The sequence below is a fragment of the Pinus tabuliformis genome, chromosome J, assembly GCF_031772625.1.
Source record: "Pinus tabuliformis cultivar Carrire ecotype Pingquan chromosome J, CPIR1, whole genome shotgun sequence".
In the NCBI taxonomy this organism is placed as follows: domain Eukaryota; kingdom Viridiplantae; phylum Streptophyta; class Pinopsida; order Pinales; family Pinaceae; genus Pinus; species Pinus tabuliformis.
The window spans coordinates 484782025-484803288 of record NC_142295.1 but is presented as its reverse complement, the minus strand read 5'-3'; the positions used below and the strand labels follow the sequence as shown (position 1 = coordinate 484803288).

General features: G+C 36.4%; 1 protein-coding gene across 5 annotated transcripts in view; it reads left to right on the top strand.

The window, feature by feature from the left end:
* The window catches only part of LOC149227906 (primase homolog protein-like), a 282014-nt gene extending 261524 nt beyond the window's left edge, over positions 1–20490 (top strand). For 2 of the 5 annotated variants that reach the window (XM_089377966.1, XM_089377965.1), the window contains one exon: positions 20371–20490. Coding sequence is in view for 4 of the 5 variants with exons in the window: in XM_089377965.1 (XP_089234091.1) it covers positions 20371–20451 (81 nt within the window). In the remaining variant the exon portion in view is untranslated. Of the gene's footprint in view, positions 1–7927; positions 8081–17673; positions 17710–20370 lie in introns of those variants that run through there. The other 3 variants (XM_089377968.1, XM_089377964.1, XM_089377967.1) reach the window with 2 other exon arrangements.
* The last annotated feature ends 774 nt before the right edge of the window (positions 20491–21264 follow it).

Here is a 21264-nt window from a genome sequence, read left to right as displayed (position 1 = left end):
CTAGAAAATTGTGTAATTTTTCGAGGGAGACAGGGACGGACACTGGTTGTCTGTCTGACCTGTCTATGCAATTTTCTCAGTCAGCAGCCTCTGCGCAATTTTTGAGGGGAGTCAGTCCGGGGTGGCTACCAGTTCCAACTCTCCGGGTGGCCAGCATGAAGGTTGTTTGAATTGCTTGTGGGCAGCGCAACTTGAAATGACTTGCTTGGTGCTTTTGCGTTGTTCTTGGTGATAGTCGATCGAGTTAATAATAGGGTGATGGTCTGGCTGTTGGAGGGGAGTCCGGTTTTCAGAAGTTCAGCAAAATGACTAAGTGTATGAACGAGTGAAATATGCAAATGTGATTTTACAAACTCACCCACATGACTTGACAACGAGACGACTCGAACCATCCAGACACACATGCTCAACATGACTGGCCGATGGTGTGAGCGACAAGTGCGACACTTGTGATTGATCGTTGATCGACCATGATGACGCTTGCGTGACAATGAATGTGACTTCGTGTGTGAGTGCGACAGATGTTTTCATAGCGAACACCACGAGTACACATGAAGCAAAGACTTAGAGCATGACCAGAACATGGTCGCAAGCATGACTTTGACATCAACATGCAAAAGCTTGGGTGAAATGAACAAGCAAGGTGGATGTGAAGACTCACACGAACTCACTGAGTGAACCCGAGTGTGTGCAGTCATCAAGTGAAACTCTCAAGGGAGGCTCCAGAATTGGGTATATGCCAAAATTTTGGAGGGTGGTTGTAGCCGCTACAACAACCCTATAATCAAAATACACATCAACCAAGTCCCATTCTTCTTTGGCACTATGATTATGGGTGACCCAGATAGTGAGGTACTTGGTCGAATGACACCTTGTTCTAGTAGCTACAACAACTACTTCTTCACCTCGCTTCTATAATAGACTCCTTGTACAACCCATGTTTAGCAATGGGAAGTTTGACAACAACTGGATCTCGTGCTCCACTTCCTTCTTTGACGATAACCCTTTAGGATCATGGAACACTTTCCTGCATGCATGTAGTAACTCTCCTAGTTATTTTCTCTGTCTCTTAGTGCACCCCTCCAGGGACAACTTTGCTCTCTCCAACTCTTCTCTAGATCTATTTTCTCTTAAAAACCATAAAACATACTTCTTTCTAGAATTGATTTGTTTCTTAGCTTGGTTAACAATTACCAGGGAAATTTGGGCTTTCCCTTGTGTGCGTTGATGGTGAAGGATTTTCCATCCTTGATGAGGTGGTACTAGTTGGCTCTCCGCATGAAGATTGCATCTTGCATGTACATATAGGGACTTACAAACACCACTCCACATACATCAAGGGGAACTACATCTAGTTCTACTTCATTAATAAAATCAACATTGGTAACAAATTTAATTTTGCACTATTTGGTTACCTTTATTTCCACATCCTTATTTACCCATCCTAATGGATATGGGCTTGGATGATCACAAACTTCAAATCCCAATTTGTCGACCAACTTTGTTGCAATGAGATTTTCTAATGATCCTGAGTTGACAGTGCATCAATCTTTGTCTTTTTGACCTCTATCTTTATATGGAAGAGTCTAGTTTTTTCTTTCTGTTTTTGTTGTACTTAGATTCACCTCTTTCTACATTGATGTATAAACGATATTCACATCCATATCCAATTTACTTTCAAACAGGTTGCTTGAATCAATGGCCATGCGATTCTTCTTCTTAGTGTCTTTCTTTTCGTTCTTCGGGTTGAGTTTTGGATGCAACTTCCAACACTTCTTTGTATAACTGTTAATGTTATAGTGGTCACAGTGGTTGCTAGGATCTTTGCACTGGTGTGTTGTGGATGTTGCTTTTTTTATCTTCCCCCCTTTTTAGCTCTTTTCCTATTTAGAAGCATCATGGTTCTCCTTCTTCTTTAACCCACTTAATTTTATTTTCTTATGGCCTATGTTCTCTAGCGATTGTGCCTATAAATAAGCCTCATCTATCGAGTTAGGCTTGAACAACATCACTTGCTTCCACAGATGGATGTGTATGCCCCATATCCTTAAGGAGTACGTTTGGTTCCTGTTGTCGCACAAAGTGTCTAGGCACCGCGACAATGCTCAGAGTAAGGGTTGTCACTCTAATCCTTACTGACTCCGTTTAGACTCTCTCCTAGACAAGTCAAGCGGGGTAGTCCCTAAGAAGTGAGTAAGGATTAGAGTGACAACCCTTACTTAGAGCATTGTCGCGGTGCCTAGACACTTTGTGTGACAACATTTTTTGTGTCGTTGCCAGGGGAGAGATTTTTTTGTCCTTGGTCCTCTCAATCTCTTCTCATCATTTGATCCTTTCATCTTCATCTCATTTTCATCATATCATCTTCTGTGTCTAAGTTAGATTTCTGTCTGGGTGGCGACTCCACTTCCTTCATCTTCTACAGGGGCGTGTACTAGGAGGAACCCAAGCAACTTGGCTAATCTTGCTCCGGATCTTGAAAGGGCTCTCAGAGCTAGATTACACACGCTCTCTTCTTGTACACTCCTTGACAATCTCGGCCAGGAAGCTCTCTGTGACATCCATTCACTCTTCTTGAATCCTCCCATTCTAGACATCATGGATATTTATGAGCCTCTTAACTTTGCTAACATCCAGGGTTATCCCCATAACCTTCCTAATAATGGTCTAGACAAGCTACCCACTTTCCAAGGAAATAATGTAATCACTATTAAAAATCATGTATATGCTTTTTAGACTTGCTGGGCTAAATTTGCTCATGCTCAAAATTATGAGGATGTGCAAATGAAATGCTTCGTCTTGACCCTTGAACAGGATGCTATGGTCTGGTTTAGGGATAGGCCTGATCATAGCATTGATTCATATGATTCCCTTCTTAATACTTTTAGAGAGAAATTTGGTGATAAGAAAGAAGATCGATTTCTAGCAAAAGCCATTAACGTCATTAAAAAGAAAGAAAATGAGACGTATAAAGAATTTAATAAAAGGTTTAATGGTATGATTAAGGAAATATCTACTAATTACAAACCAACTAAGAAAACGCTTCTAGAACATTATCTCGATGCTTTCAATTCTGACACTTCTTATGAGCTGAGAAGGACCAAGCATGGTGACTACAAGGCTTGTCAAATCACAACTGAAGAGCTGGAAAAAGATAAGAAGGGTTTTGGAAAATTTGGAATTCCTGGGTTATTGAAGAAAATCATTTTTAATCTAGAATCATTTCTTAGTTGTTAAATTTCATAATTCTTCATGGGATTTAGTTGCTAGAATATATTGTAGTTTTTGGCATTTACATTTAATCATCATGATCATCAATTTCACCACATTTATAAATTTCTCTAGGTAACTTTTTTTTATCTAGTTTATGGTTAATTGAATATAAAGGCACTGGTCTATAATTATTTTTATCTTGTGGTTGTGTCTTATTTTAATCTATCCATCTCAGTTGACCAAGATTTGTTCTAAATTCATCAAGTTGTCCATCTTTAAGTCTCCTAGAGCCCGTGTTTCATAGGCTATTCTCATTCATTCACCTTAGGGACTACCCCCTTGACTTGTCTAGGAGAGAGTCTAAACAGAGTGAGTAAGGATTAGAGTGACAACCCTTACTCTGAGCATTGTCGTGGTGCCTAGACACGTGCAAAAACAGGTTTTGGTGAGATACCTAACATTATGACCATCTTTGTAACTTCACTGGTGTACTCATATACACTTTGCCCCTACTTCTGCCTGAAGTAATGCCACTGGTGCTCTACATACTGGACAGGGTAAAATTGTGACTTTATGAGGGTTTTGAAATCCTCCCACTTAGTCACTTGAGCATCTCCCTCCACCCTCAAGGTCTCTATGTGGCTTTCCCACCAAGTTAAGGCATGACCCTCTAATTCGGCCAAGTAAATGAAATATTCTATTCTTCCTCTATATGATGGACACTAAAATAAACTTCTAATTGCTACTTCCAGTGATTTAGCTTCAAAGTGTCAATCTCACCATGATACAACTTGATGTCGATGTTCAGTTTCATTTTGAACAGGGACTGTGAATGCTTCACAATACTTGAACTAGGTTAATCCTTTTTAGGTTCTTTCTTGGATTCCCTCTCTAGTTCTTCTCGATCTACTGATCTCCCCTCCCATTGGACCTCTGCATTAGAACCTCCATCTTCTCTAAATAGCAGGAGCTTATATTATGGCTTATGGCTTATATCCATGACTTGTGCTTACACTTGCACAAACCTCTCCTTTGCGGGATCATGAGGGTTGTTCACAAATTTGTTAGCCATGTTTGGGGTTTTGTGACTTTTGGCTTAATCAATCTAGATCCCCTGCAACTCCCCACAATGTATCCAAAGAAACTTGCTCTGATACCAAAATGATCCATAAATTATCATGGATATTCCATTGGACAGTTCTTTACAACATATCTAATAAAATTATGCTTAAAATCTGAAATCTACACTATGAGGGTTTATTTCTCCTTAGATTTTTGGATTTGTTAATTATTGTTTGTTGCATATGCATGCAAATTATAATTATGCATAAAATAGAGAACAATGAAATAAAACTCACAAACCACAAATTAACACAAGATATAACTTGGGAAACCCTTTCGAGAGAAAACCCAGTTGGAAGGTGAGTTTGCTCTGCTCTCTTTCGATGCCTGGGAAATGGATACACGTATAAAGAAGTGAGGCCTATGACTTGTGCATTGTTACAATGCACAAATCCTCTTTATTTTCTCTCTCCCATCCACTCTCGACTACTATGCTCATCTATGGAACAAAATGCACTCGAATAAAATGGAACCCCTTTTCATCCCAGTGGCACAACTTTAACATAACTCGATAGCCTACTAGTGTTAAGTTTGACTCCAACTCTTAATTGGAGTTACACTATTGACTCTTCTAGAGTCTTCTTCATCATGATCACATGGAGGAAGGTCAACTTCCAAGTGGCATCACTTTTGCATATTAACTCTGATTGAGGCGATTCTTGCACTATTGGAAAGGTATCTGTGCAAAATAGCGCAAAAAGGTGTGGCGCTTAGGAGGCAAACGTTTGCCCTCAAATAACATTGTTTGATGCTTCAAACTGCTCCTGTAAGGTTTGAAGATGGCCTAACTAATATATCAATTACTAACATGGGTTATTTATTACATTAAAAATATTATTAGAGATGAATCCCTAATGTAAAAAATCCACTCAGAGTTGAGTTCTTCCAAAATTTTGAGTCCTTCTAGAGCAACTAGTGCCTCAACAATGTTGTTCTTATCTTTCACAATGTTCTTAATATTTGAATAGTTGGAAGCCACTTTGATAAAAATGATCCCTCCTAAACTAGATGGACTAGGGTTACCCTCAATAACCCCGTCAAAGTAAATAATGAACATTTCTTGTGGGCATAGGCATTTGTGAATGCCATTTAATATAGGTTTAAATTTGCTAAATCTTTTCAATATTTTTTTCTATTTCATCCACTCTAAGAGATCTCAAGTAATAAGCCATTGGCATTCTTTGTCATCTAGGTTATGGGATCCGTCATCTCTTGTATAATTTGCCAATCTAGTTTCCCTTAATGTATTTATATCTAAAACTTTGATCTAAATCAAGGAAAATTTTAAGGATGGAAATTTATTTTAAAGTGTAAATATCTTGGTGAATCTTACTAGTTCCTAATGTGCAAACTCTAAAATGATTAATGATACCTTTGTAAAAATATTCAAATTTCTATTGGTTTTTTTATATAGTCACTATAAATTTTTTGGTGATTTTTAGGTTGAATAATTTTAGCTTTTAAAAATTGGGCAAATAATTTTTAGGAAAAATGGAAATCGGCGAATCTTTTTTTAGCGCCTAAAATTTTCCTTTATCCAGATTAGGAACTTCTTTGATGGATTGAAGAGGAGAACCATATGTTTCTAAGATTTTGGTTAAGCGACTTTTAAATTTTCTTAGGGAATAGCTTCTTTTGAAGATAACTTGGGTTATCCATGCTTGAATTAGTAAAAATCATGGTTCTGTAAGGAAGGAACCTTGAAATTACTAATTTTTATCTTTGGGAGGAGAAGTTGCTAGAGTTGTTGAGATTAGGAAAAATCGAAGTTGTGGTATGTCGTAATCCCACAAAGCCTTTCCTGTAGAAATGTAATTGATCATGTGATATTTGCAAGTAGCTGACCCTCCAATAGGTACTAATAAAATATTTTAACTAACCAACAAATCAAGAGGCATAACTGGAGGCGGTTGACATCCTTTCTGAGAGGGAGATTCCTCATTATGTGATGATAAGTTAGCTAATGTTAAGACATCCTTTAATGAAAACCATGTTTTGGATTTTCGAGGTCTTCTTTGAGTTGAAGAGGGGGAGATGGAAGGCACGATGCCACTCTTAGGGTACTTGAAGGACTAGTCCCAAATAATGTTATAATATTGCTTAAAATATTTCCAAATTTGGGAGCTCAAGAAACTTGAGTTCTAGTTGTATAAAAGTGTTACTCTACCCGTGTAGTTGCAATAGATTTGATGATAACCTCTTACCACTATTTGAGTTTGCATTGATCAATTTGCATAAGGTTTTAGCCCTCATGATTATATTCATGAGGGTCAGATCCTTAATTGTCAATCGTCCAATTGAAAAATAGTGCTCGACTTATTCACAACATGCAATATATAAGTTCTTTTTATTTGACTATTTTTCCCTTTCGATAAGTACTAGATGACTTTTCTAATTTTAGATATTATTCCAATAAGATATAAGATCATATAGCACATATATAAAGGGATGTAAGAGAGATGCATTTATTAGAACTCTCCTTACTTGGGGTTTGAACAATTGATCTGTAGAGGTAGATAATTTTGTTTGGTTTTTGTCGAGCCAACGTGTGGAAATAGATCTTCCAAAAGCAATAAGAATGCCTAGATACTTAGAAACTTCCAATATTGCTTGAAGGGAGATTTTAGAATATGAGAAATTATTTTGATGCTTAAAGGAACAACTTTCCAACCAAAATACTTGTTCTTTTGATTGTTAACCTTGCCTCCCAATGCTAAAATAAAACATATAAGTTTCTCTTCAATTTCTATGTAGTTACAACGTTTTGAGGAGCAGGGTTTCATTAATAAGTTTAGAGTATTAATGGGTTTTATTCTCATACAACTTTGATTATATAGAGCAAATCTTTAACTCTTTCATGCTGCAAGGACTCTTCTTAGAACTTAAGCCATGATGATGTATAAACTAAGGGATATATGACGACCTTGATAGGCACCCATACGACATTAAAGAAGCCAACCAATGTCTTCTTTATGAGAGGGACACTTGTTACAATTGATTCATGTCCTTACACAATTATTCCGTTCATTAGAGAATCTGAATTTTGTGAGAACCACGAAGATGAGAATGATTGTCTTTGTGAAAAGCTTTAGCCATGTATAAGTTGATAATTTTGTTGTGCTTTTGAATTTTTAAGTTTGAGTGAAAGGATCCTTGTGCAACATGATATTTTCATAAATAAGTCATGTAGGAGTTGGTTTTCTATTAGCTCGATGTAGATGTTATAGAAGGCATTGGAAAGAGGAATTATATGAAACCTTGAGAAAATTTGAGAATTTCTTTCTTTTGTAATGAGGGTTTCATGAGAACCATGAAGATGAGAATGAGTCTCTTTGTGAAATTCATTAGCCATGTGATGGTACCATTCCATTACCATCTTTTTCTTCTAGAAACACCATCATTTGTCTACCTTTTTCTTCCATAGACCCCTTATATCCCTCGAAATTGATTAACTAATAGCATTATAGTTGTTAGTTTGTATTAAAATTAATTTATGAATTTTTATGTTAGAAATTAGGAATTTTCAATAAAAAGATTACAGGAAGTCATAACATCCTGTAAATGGTTTATCATCTGACACGTGGCATGACAGGAAAGCCAAAGCAATGGACAGGAACGAGACCTGGAATGTACATGCATGGTGAAAAATCGATTCTACAGCAAATCAAAAGCTCCTGGTTATGTGGTCCACGCTGGTCAAACCCCAACCTTTTGGTTACAAAGGCAATAAAAGCCATGGTTTCCAAACCGGTTTCGTTTTGTTTTTTTGGAAATCGGTTTAGATTAGAAATGACCAAAAATCATTCCATTGTAAAAGCAGAAACATCTGCTTAATGAATGTACATTCGATTCAGATAGGGACAGGCAGATAAAGACTGCGTATTATTTTGTTTTCAAGAACAATTACGATTATTATCTCTGTGCATCGTTTGAGAACAGAACTCTTGTATGTGATTTCAATCTTCAGCACTTAAATATAGTCACGGTTTTACTCCAGCAGTGTTTATGCGTTAATACTCTCGTTGCTTGAGTTTACTTCAGTGTACCATTGAAACGTGGACGGGCCCTGCGTGGATTGGTATACTGTTAATTTCATTTCCTTAGCAGTTTTTGAATTTGAATAGAACGCATAGTGTTTAGTGTTATTTCCATGTTTATGACTTTGTCGATTTGATTAGAAATTCTCACAAATGGTATTTATGGTGATAGCTTGAAGATTTTATCGTTAGATCATTGAACCATATCTTGTAAGAGATTTGATCCATCGTTATATTTTAAAGCATCTCCATAGACTCTGTTTTCATGCATTTAAACTTTAGTGTGCTTTTGATTTTTCATGAATGCTTAAGTGTTAACTAGACAGAGCTTTTGTGCATAGCATCCTTGTAAGAGGATTAAAATCTCAGTCTAGCAATACGCTGTATCCTTAGGACAGTTAGATAAGTTAGGTGATCTGAGTGTTAAGGTGAGAGGAAACATATCTTAACCTTCTGTAAAGGAGTATTGTAACCTATCACAATAAACACTTAGTTATGAATCCTTTATGTCTATAGATTGTAGACACATGCCTCAAAGTTTACTTACCCTGGTTGATAATAAATCTAGTCTAATCTAGCACCCTCGATTGGCCACTACATTTTGGCGCCGTTACCAGGGAGGCGTAGTTAGAGGATTTCGGAAAAATCAAAATAAAAAAAAATTAAATAAACAAAAACAAGCGAAAACATAGATTTAATTTTAATTCATCATTTTAGAAGTCATGTTTACTTATGCCTAGATCTAGAGATAATAAAGGTAGATTCATAAAAACCCCCCATCCAAAAACTAACCTACCATCAGGAGCAGACCCTTTAGGAAAAGTTGAACACACAACATCAGCTGAGGAAGTCACCATACAAACATTAGACGATAAACAAAAATCAGGGCAAAGACTCACACTCATCGAGAGGCAAATTCTATTAGCACACAAATCACAGAAAAAACATTTCCCTGAATCCTCTATAAAAGGAGAAAGTAGCACAATAACTCAACAATTTTTCCTTGAACTTCTCTTTGAAACAAGTGACACTGAACAAGAAATTAAATCAACAGAGGAACCTATCAAAATGGCTGAAGAAGGACATGGATCAGAAAGAGGACCACCAAATCAAGGTCAAGAGGAAGAGTCAACCTTTAAATTTCCTATCCAAGAACTGGAAGAGGATGACGAAATAAAAATGAAAAACATACCTCCATCTGTGCTACCAAACTTTTATGGCATGGCTTCAGAAGACCCAAATTTATTCTTGTTTGAGTTTAACATTGTATGTCGAACATATGGTTACACAGATGATGCCCATAGGCTTAGACTCTTCCCAACAACATTAAAAGCATCAGCATTAAGATGGTTCATGGGGCTTGGTGAACATGCGATAACTGATTGGGATGGCATGAGAAGGATATTCCTAAAGAAATACCAACCTTATTGTAGATCGAAAGATTCCAAAGATGATATCTTTAGGATGAACCAACAAGAGGATGAAAATTTAGAGGAGTACTTAGAGCGGTTTGTTTACAATTTACAAAAATCAAAACATAGAACCATGCCTCTTGATCTAATTCGAACAATATTTTTGAAGGGCATTCGAGAGGAATACTTAGAGATGATCTTAATTTGATGGGCAAAGGTGATATTTCCACTTTACCTTTTGAAGAAATTGCTGAGTTATGTGAAAAGTATTCTAGGAGCAAAGCCAAAATTGGAAAGAGAACCATATCATCCAAAGCCACAAAATCTGCTTCAGCAAGTGTCACAAGGGCTGAAATAGGAAACATGTTAGAAGAATTCAAAACAGATCTATTAAGTACCTTAGGAACTCAAATTGACACTCTAAAAGCTAAGAAGAGACAAGAAGAGGAAGATCAAATGATGGCTATCTTTTGCCCAAAATGCCGGAAGAAACATGCCTTAAAAGACTGCCCATTAGAAAACATTCAAGTTTGTGCCTTTTGTACTGAAAATCATGATATATTTCATTGCTCTAAAGTCAAGGTTTTGCAGAATTGTAATGTGGCAGCTAACACAGATATGGAAAATGTGTATTACATGGGCGCAAAGAGACCATGGCAGCCAAAACTAGCACCTCAAGGTATGTTCCCAAACCAGAATTTGCAATTTCTTGTACATGATCAGATGTATGCTCAGAATTCATGGAATGTACCCATGCCATGGCAGCACCAAAATTACCCACAACAACAATGGAGACCATCTTAGCAATACTCTCAACAATATCACTCATATCCTCAACCATACCAACCATATTCACAGCCATATCAACAATATCATCAGCCATATTCGCCATATCCTCAATCATATCAGCAATATCCTCAGCAGCAAGTTGTTTACCCACATCAACCCCAACCCACTCAACAAGCATTGCCTGCTCCTCCACCAATAAATCCATCACAACTACAACTTCCATCTAACCCACAACCTCCTAGACCTACTCAAATCCCTGCTCAACCTGTACCAAATCCAAATAACAGAGTAGAGAGACCAGCCTACAATGTAGATGAGGGAACCTCATATCCCACATTACTCTTGCAAAATATCAATTTGAGGTCTGGTAAGATACTTCATAAAGAATCTCCACAACTGATAAACAAGAAGAAAACGAAGAAAATGAAAATGAAACTTCAATTCAAAGGAAACAAAATGATGACATAAAAAATAAACAAATGCAACCGTTGCATCCACCACGTTTTCCAAACCGATTGGTCCAAACAAAACTTCCCATGTCTATACCATAGTTTGATGTTTTAGATGAGCTAAAGAATGTCTATATAAAAATTCCACTACTACAAGCCATAAAAGACATTCCCATATATACTAAAGCCATCAAAGAACTGTGCCTTAAAAAGCCTACTAGGAAAATAGTTGATCCACAAACCATTCATGTTATCGGACATTTAGTTGGCCTTATGACAAACACCATTTCAATGGAAAAGTATGTTGATCCTGGTATTCCCAGAGTCACTACAATCATTAACAACATACATATTCCAAACACCTTAATTGATCTTGGGGCCGCAATAAATGTGATGACTCTTGAAACCATGAAAACACTCCAGCTCACAAATTTGCAGCACACAACAATTGTTCTAGAACTCGTTGATAGGTCTAAAGTGATTCCTGAAGGGATTTTGGAGGACATAATTGTTTCACTGGACTCTTGGGAGTATCCAGTGGACTTTTTAGTTCTTCAGCCAAAATCCAATTTAGGAGGACACCCTATCATCCTTGGTAGACCATGGTTAGCAACTGCTGATGCATTCATAGGATGTCGATCGGGTAATATGATTATTTCACGAGGAACTGAAAGAAAACAACTCACTCTTTACCCATCATCACAATCACCCAGCAGTAGCACACAATTTATGGCTTGACGATAAATACAATGACAAAGAAGAAGTTCAATCTGTTTTCAGCATCAACCAAATCTATGATTTTCAAGAACATAATAATGATGATTTGGTAGAATTGTTCCTTTCTCAACCTGATGTTTCCGAAGATTTGAGAAATGACCAATACCATGCTGCAGATGAACTTTTGGCACAAAATTTTCAGGAAACATGCACCATTCAATCTTTGCAAACAACATTTCAAAACATTTTTCCTATCCAATCTATCACAAACACACAGAGCAAGACCATAGAGATTAGTCCAGGAAAAACTTTGAATATTGGCACTCACCTAGACTCATCTTAGGAGGAAAAATTGATTCAATTATTGAGAAAATACCAGAAAGCATTTGCTTGGGACTACACCGATATGCACGGAATTCACCCTGAAACACATGCACTCACCATATTTATACGGATAGTAATATCAAACCAGTGAGGCAACCGTAGAGACGAATGAATCCCATGCTTCAGGATATTGTTAGAGAGGAATTACAAAAACTGTTGAAAGTCAATTTTATCTATCCTATCTCTGACAGTCAGTGGGTATCCCCATTGGTAGTAGTGCCCAAGAAAAATGGTAAGTGGCGGATTTGTGTTGATTACCGACAATTGAACAAATCAACCCTCAAAGACTATTTCCCACTACCATTTATTGACCAAGTGCTAGACACATTAGCTGGGAAATTATCATTCTCTTTTCTTGATGGTTTCAGTGGCTACAACCAGATCAGGATAGCCTTAGAGGACCAGGACAAGACCACTTTTACTTGTCTCTAGGGCACTTATGCTTATAATGTTTTGCCATTTGGACTTTGCAATGCTCCAGCTACATTTCAGAGAGCTGTATTAGCTATTTTTGCTGATTTAGTTTATGATTGTGTTGAAATTTACATGGATGATTTTTCAGTGTATGGTGATTCATTTGAGCATGCATTAACGAATCTTGAAAAAGTTTTGAAGAGATGTATTGAAGCTAATCTATCCCTGAGCAATGAAAAGTGTTTTATGATGTTAAATGAAGGGATAGTATTAGGCCACTATATTTCTTTTCAAGACATTAAAGTTGATCCATCAAAAATCCAGATCATTGTCAATTTGCCAATTCCGAAGACTCAAAAAGAGGTAAGAAGTTTCCTTGGGTATGCAAGCTATTACAGAAGGTTTATTGAACATTTTAGTAAAATAGCTTCACCTCTGTTTAAACTTCTAGAAAAAGATACACCTTTCAACTGGAATGAGAATTGTCAGCAAGCATTTGAAACACTCAAAGAAAAGTTATCAACCGCACCAGTCTTAAAAGGACCTAACTGGAACTTACCATTTCACATCTTTACAGATGCATCTGATACTGCAGTAGGTGCCTCATTAGGCCAAAAAGAGGAGTCTTGTCATTATGCCATCTATTTCATTAGCAAAAATCTAACACCTGCAGAGTTAAACTACACAGTCACAGAAAAAGAAATGCTTGCCATCATATATGCTGTGAATAAATTCCGACATTATATAACTAGTTATGAGGTTTTTGTACATACTGACCATTCTGCCATTAAGCATTTAATGAATAAACCAGTAACTAGTGGCAGAGTTACCAGATGGTTGTTATTATTACAAGAATTTAACATCACAGTGTTAGATAGACCAGGTAACGAGAATCAGGTGGCAGATTTTCTTTCTAGACTGCAAAATCAAGGTGAGGTTGTTCCTGTTGAAGATTCTTTTCCAAATGAGAATTTATTTGCAATTTCAATAGTGAATCCTTAGTATGCTGATTTGGCCAATTATTTGTCCACAGGAAGAACACCTCCATACTTTACTCCAAAGGAAAAGAAGAGGCTAGTCAAACAAAGTGCTCGATACTCAGGGTTAATGACGATTTATTTTACACTGGTTATGATATGATTATTAGACGATGTGTAAGAAATGATGAAATAATTGATATTTTAAAATCTTGCCATGATGAACCGTGTGGTGGGCATTTTGCAGCTAAACGAACAACTTTCAAGATTCTTAGTCTTTGATACTACTGGCCATCTATTTTTAAGGATTCCAAGAAGTACGTGAAGAGTTGTGATCGCTGTCAAAGAATGGGTAGGCCAACAGCTACAGATGAGATGCCACTTCAGCCTCAAGTACACCTAGAGCCATTTGAAAAATGGGCTCTAGATTTCATAGGACCCATTAATCCAACTTCCAACAGTAAGAAGTACATCCTAGTATGTACTGATTACATAACAAAATGGGCTGAAGCCAAAGCACTACTCCGGACAACTGAACAAACAGTGGTAAACTTCCTTTTTGAAGAGATTTTTGTAAGGTATGGAGTACCAAGGGAGATAGTGACTGATCAAGGTACTCAGTTTACTTCAAATTTAGTTAAAGACATCACAGAAAAACATCAAATCAAGCACAGAAGAAGTACACCTTACCATTTACAGGCCAGTGGCCAGGTGGAATCCACAAATAAAACATTGGAAGGAATTATCACTAAGACCGTAGCAATGAACAGAAAGAATTGGGAGGAGAAGCTCAAAGATGCACTTTGGGCTTATAGAATCACGTGGAAGAATACTACAGGATTTACACCATATCAGTTGGTGTATGGCAAAGAGGTAATGCTTCCTATTGAGTTTCAAATACATACTTTTAAGATGGCTGCAGATTTGGGAATTGATCTTAATGAAGCACAACAAGAAAGAATTCAGCAGTTGAACCAACTGGATGAAATGAGGTAGCAAGCAGAGGAGACAACACTCCTCATGCAGAAACAAAGGAAGCAGTGGCATGATGCACATATAAAAAAGAAACAGTTCAAAGAAGGAGACTGGGCTTTACTCTTTGACTCTAAATTCAGAGATCATAAAGCCAAATTTACCACACATTGGATGGGCCCATACGAAATAGTTCAAGTTTATGACAATGGATCAGTCAAGCTTATTACCATTGATGGAGAAGGCCACCCCTTTATTGTCAATGGCCATCACTTGAAACTTTACCATAGGCCCATCAACAAGCAAAATTTTCTTCAAACTGTATCTCAGCAAAGGGAGGTTGAGATATTGCAGCCTTCAGCTGTAGTATCTCTACCTTAGTTCATTTCATTTCAATTTAGAAATTTAAAAAAAAATTAATTAAAAAAAATAAAAATAAAAAATAAAATAAAAAAAAATAATGGTTTAGATGTGAAAACCAGACTCTGGCACACTCTAACCTAGAATTCTTACTTGAAAACCAATTCTTTGGCTAGTAATAATTCCTTTTCTTTTTTTTTTCCTGTTTGATTCATCGATTCAATAATGACTTGAGGACAAGTCAAAGCTTTAGTGGGGGAGAAGCATCAACATTTTTGTTTTTATCTAATCTCCTCATTGTAAATTCTCAAAGAGTTTTTTCAGCACTTCAGTGTTTCAATAAAGAAGTTGTTTTTGCCTTTGTTCTAATCAAAGGGACCTGTTTAAGCACTAATCAGAGGGACCTGTTCAGAAGACCATGTTACCAGCACCAACATTAGAGGGACCTGTTCAATAAACATAAAAGGGACCTGTTAGAGTCTGCTATCTCAAGTTACTTCAGCAAAGCTTCAACAAAGTTTCAACAGATATTCAAAGGTTGCTCGTCATCGAGGCTCCATCAAACACCAAAGATCAAGGAAGCTGCACACATATAGTTATTTTCCAGATTTCAAAGAAGCTGCACAAACATTCTCCAGATCTTAGAGGGACCTGTTGTATCCAAATTCATCTCAGAGGGACCTGTTATGGACAACAAAGATTAGTCATATCCGAACAAGAAAGACCGGTCCTACCTATGCATGTCAACTCAACTCTTGATCAACCAATAAAAGTGTAATGTCTTATTGTAATTTTTATTTTTAACATTTAAATTCTTAGATTATTTTAGTGTTAAATGTGATGACTATGACTGCTTATGGTCAATTTCAAAAACACCCACATATCCATCACCCTTGTCATATTCCTAATTCCTATCATTTCCCAACACTCTAGCCTATCCCCATACTCCTCCTATGATTTTTAAATCCTCTATTATACCACCCTCCCAGCCTTGTTATTAACCCCTTATCGGCCATCAAACTTTACTATCGGTTCAACATCTCCCTATTCGGCCAAGTACCAATGAGCAAGGGACAGGTGGTGAACTATTGGAAATCAAAATGTTACATGGTTTCATTCATTGTTTTTGAATTGGCTAAGTTATAACATGATCATTCGACCAAGTCAACTCATGCAAACAACTATCTGTTATTATACTCCAGTACTCCATACATGCTTACGACGTTCTCATGATGGTACTCATACAACCCAGTACAACTACTCCTCTGTCATTGAAATATGAATATGCTCTGTTATTATTATAGTGAATTGGGTCAAGTCGGTTGTTAAAATTCCATTTCATTCTCAGTTGTAAAAAGGGCGTTCCATACTAGTAATTCAAGTGTTGTGATTTCAGAAACAAAGGCCGAGAATAGCAAGTGCTACGAAAGGAAAGCACAGTAATTGGGCTCACAAGTTTCCACCTCTGCCATAATTCAAGAACAATCATCCGGTCACTGCTTAAGCCATTGAAGGAGCTGATTTTGAAGAACAGAGGGCGCCACCAGGTCAGTTGTGTGGAGCGAAAAGCAAAGGTAACAAACCAAAATACCCTTGTTAAATTAGTAAGCATAAACGAAGAGGGTTAGAGCAGGAGTTTCTTTGTCAAAATGACTAATAGAGTAGAGCCAAACACATTTGATAGTTCTCAGTACCACGATGACTGCATTGCACTTTTAAGAGAAAAATAATGGCTACCCTTCTTAGAGAAGTTTAATGGGAGCAATGAGGAAGTAACTAAACAATTTGCCTTTACATTTAATGGGGAGAAAGCATTCATAGGCAATTTCTCATTTAGGATCTCAGAAGACACCATAGCACAATCCTTGGGGATCAGCGCAGAAGGAGAAAAATACTTCAAAACAAAACAATTCAAAGAAAAATCATGGACCCAATTTATGTCCAGGTCGAGGGTTTCATCTGTTAACTAGAAGAAGGGTGTCCCTAGGAGCTGGAGCAAGATAAAATTTTCACTACATATACAAGAAGATCCAGGAGAGCACAAAAGACACAGCCACAAGAAGATCAACCAGAATCAAATGCACATGCACCGATGGACATCGAGAGCAGTGCTTACTCACAGCTTGGACCAGAAGCCGAAATGGAGGTTGAGAGCAACAATAGGCAAGGAAAAGAGTCACCACCTGCAATCAAGAAACAAAGGAGGCTGGAAAAGCAAATTGAAAAGTTAAAAGAAGAACTGATGGAGGCCAACATGCTGGAGAAAGTCATTAAGAGAGAGAACGAAACGCTGAGAACTCAGAGTAAGGAGACTCAACAGAAAAACGAGAAGTTGAAGGAGCAAATCAAAGAACTCGAGGCTGAACAAACCGACATTTGCAAGTGGGAAACCAAATGGTACACCCAAAGAAAGCCCTCAAGGAGAAATACAATAGTTTGAAACATGAGCTCCACATTCAGAAAAATGCCCAAGCTAAGAAGAACATAGGTGCATTGTTAAAAGCAGTAGAGATACAGGCAGGAACAGAGTATAGAGGCAACACATCAGGATTAGCATGAGGACATGCTAAGTCATTGAGCTTGGGGGAGATGTTGGTACCATTCCATTACCATCTTTTTTTCTAGAAAAACCATCATTTGTCTACCTTTTCCTCCATAGACCCCTTATAGCCCTCGAAATTGATTAATTAATAGCATTATAGTTGTTGGTTTGCATTAAAGTTAATTTATGAATTTTTATGTTAGAAATTAGGAATTTTCAGTAAAAAGATTACAGGAAGTCATAACATCCTGTAAATGGTTTATCATCTGACACGTGGCATGACAGGCAAGCCAAAGCAATGGATAGGAATGAGACTTGGAATGTACATGCATGGTGAAAAATCGATTCTACAGCAAATCAAAAGCTCCTGGTTATGCGGTCCACGCTGGTCAAACCCCAGCGTTTTGGTTACAAAGGCAGTAAAAGCCATGGTTTCCCAAACCGGTTTCGTTTTGTTTTTTTGGAAATCGGTTTAGATTAGAAATGACCAAAAATCATTCCATTGTAAAAGCAGAAACATTTGCTTAATGAATGTACATTCGATTCAGATAGGGACAGGCAGATAAAGACTGCGTATTATTTTGTTTTCAAGAATAGTTACGATTATTATCTCTGTGCATCGTTTGAGAACAGAACTCTTGTATGTGATTTCAATCTTCAGCACTTAAATATAGTCACGGTTTTACTCTAGCAGTGTTTATGCGTTAATACTCTCGTTGCTTGATTTTACTTCAGTGTACCATTGAAACGTGGACGGGCCTGCGTGGATTGGTATACTGTTAATTTCATTTCCTTAGCAGTGTTTGAATTTGAATAGAACACATAGTGTTTAGTGTTATTTCCATGTTTATGACTTTGTCGATTTGATTAGAAATTCTCACAAATGGTATTTATGGTGATAGCTTGAAGATTTTATCGTTAGATTATTGAACCATATCTTGTAAGAGATTTGATCCATCGTTTATTTTAAAGCATCTCCATAGACTCTGTTTTCATGCATTTAAACTCTAGTGTGCTTTTGATTTTTCATGAATGCTTAAGTGTTAACTAGACAGAGCTTTTGTGCATAACATCCTTGTAAGAGGAATTAAAATCTCAGTCTAGCAATACGCTGTATCCTTAGGACAATTAGATAAGTTAGGTGATCTGAGTGTTAAGGTGAGAGGAAACATATCTTAACCTTCTGTAAAGGAGTATTGTAACCTATCACAATAAACACTTAGTTAGGAATCCTTTATGTCTATAGACTGTAGACACATGCTTCGAAGTTTACTTACCCTGGGTGATAATAAATCTAGTCTAATTTAACACCCTAGATTGGCCACTACACCATGTCTAAGTTGTCAATTCTGTTGTGTTTTTGAGCTTTTAGGTTTGAGTGAAGGGATCCTTGTGCGAACATGATATTTTCATAAATAAGTCATGTAGGAGTTGATTTTCTATTAGCTTGGTGTAGATGTTATAAAAGACATTGGAAAGATGAATTAGATGAAACCTTGAGAAAATTTGAGGATTTCTTTTGTTTGTGATGAGCGTCATAAGGTGTCATTAACACCATTCCCCATTTTCGTAGTAGTAGTGTTGAATTTGATATATCTTTGTTCTACTTTGATGATTAACCTATTAGTTTTGAAAATATTACAATGAAGCCATTTGTGAATGGAGTCTTTTTTCAAATTAGAGATAAGATTATTGCTATTAATTCTTTTTAGAAATAGGCTTGAGAAGAGCAACACTATCTCATTCCCGTTCCCGATAAATTTATGGATTTAGGAGAACATTTCAATTTGTGCATTTGATCTATTGACAAGGATGCCAAAAATACTTGAGACATTGTCATATTATTCTATTGTTTTCATTCTATTTCTAAGCATGATTTCAAAAGCAATGTTTCCAATTCTTCTCTTATTTCTTGCTTGTGAAAACATTTGGAGTTACAATGTGCCACTTTTAGCAAAATGCTTGTAATCATTAGGTGTCTACACTCTTATTTTTGTGATTGGGATTTACTAAATAGTGACTCACTTCCCTTTGTTCTTTGATAAGGTATTTAGAGTCTACTTTCTTAACACATGATTGAATGACATCCAAACAATGTTCCCACCTCTTTTTGTTGCTACAAGGGTTTATGATATTAAACTTGCCTCAATCTTTAATTATGTGAGAGAATTATATATTGCTAGACTAGTTCATCATAAATCTTCTGCATAACATAACTATAAAGTCAAGCATCAATAACTTAACGAAGATGTGTAAATATCCCAATATAGACCATTACCAAAACACATATTATAATAGAAAACCCTAATGACAGAAACCACTATAATAAAAATCTCAATTCATAAATCGATTCTCTTCAAAGATGTACAAATGAGGTTAAGGCCCCTAACATATAGGTTTAAGGTCCTAGTTTCTTTACCACTAAACACTTAACCGTGGGACCAAAAGATTACCTAATTAGCCATCAATGTGATCCAAAAGTTTGATATGTCAAGTTTGCATAATCCAATAAATACAAGTGCTAATCTTCATTCTTCTTTAAAAATTAGTTTGATAAGAGCAACATTGTTTGCATGGTGGAAAGAGTAGGAAGAAGAGTTAACAACCCCCTCCTTTTGACACATTTCTATAATTTGTTTAGTCTTCGAAGGGTATCCTATCATCATTACTTACATTGTTTATATCTTGATTTGCATTTGAGGATCAACATGATTTCATATTAGTGGCACTATTTTAGTTGATGTTTTCGATTAGTTCTTGTAGATTCCCTTCATAAGGCTTGTCCATTTTTGTTATGTTATCTCCTTTCCACATCAAGACTATTTGGATTCTATTTATAGTCGATAACGCCTAGTAACCCAAGTATGTTGTAGAGAAATAAAGGGATTATTATTTATTAATAAGTTTGAATTTTTCTTTTTAACATCGAATGCATTATTTATTGGTTAGACAATTAAGTTGTTTTTTTATTTAAACATGCAGGCACTGGTATGTTTAGGACGTCAAGCATTGAATGAAGTGATTGAGAGCGTTGAATTGTATATAATAGAAGGGTTATGTTAAATTTGGTGGTTGTTTGTTGTTTGTGAATTCCAAAATTGATGGATGGGTCTGAACACATTGTACCAAATTTATTTTTGGTTGATTGACATGTTGTCTTCTATTAGTTTAGAGATGTTTTTATCAAGTTTCACAAAAAAACATAGATATTTAAAGTTTCTACATGTTTAAAAAAGCTTAATTTGGATTTTGTAGCTATAAAAACATGTCTTCTCAATAAGAAAGATAAAAAGTCTTCTCATTAATAATAGAATCAATATGACTATTTTGTAAAACCATCTCCACAATTATATTATTTGGAAGCAAAATCTCAAATAATTAATCTGCAACTTGAATCTTCCATACAAATTCATCATGCTAGTAAAGCTTCTTAACCACATGAGCTTGGTTGGGGTAGGCTAGTGTTTGATGATTTGTACCTTTATTGATCCATGCATACCCCTATTCTCATTGATGATGAAACTACAATACTAAACATGCTTCATGGCCATTTGTTTTTCTCTAGGTTGACATAAAGTTCAACAATCGCTCATAAACTCAACACAAGGGGATGTCTTAGAGGTGCCTATACCATGTATTTGTTAAAAATAAGAATGATGCTAAGATATAAGTTGAATGAAAGCTGTTGGTGCATTGGTACATCACATTGGATGACAAACCACTCATATTATCGATCCTTACCTTTGGTGCATTCTTCCAAATATCCTTAGGTTCAACATGATCTGTTGATAACCAAACTTCAATTTGGGAAATAATTTACGTCCCATTAATTCATTAAGGTCATTCAATTTGGGGATTGGATCGATGTTCTTGGTA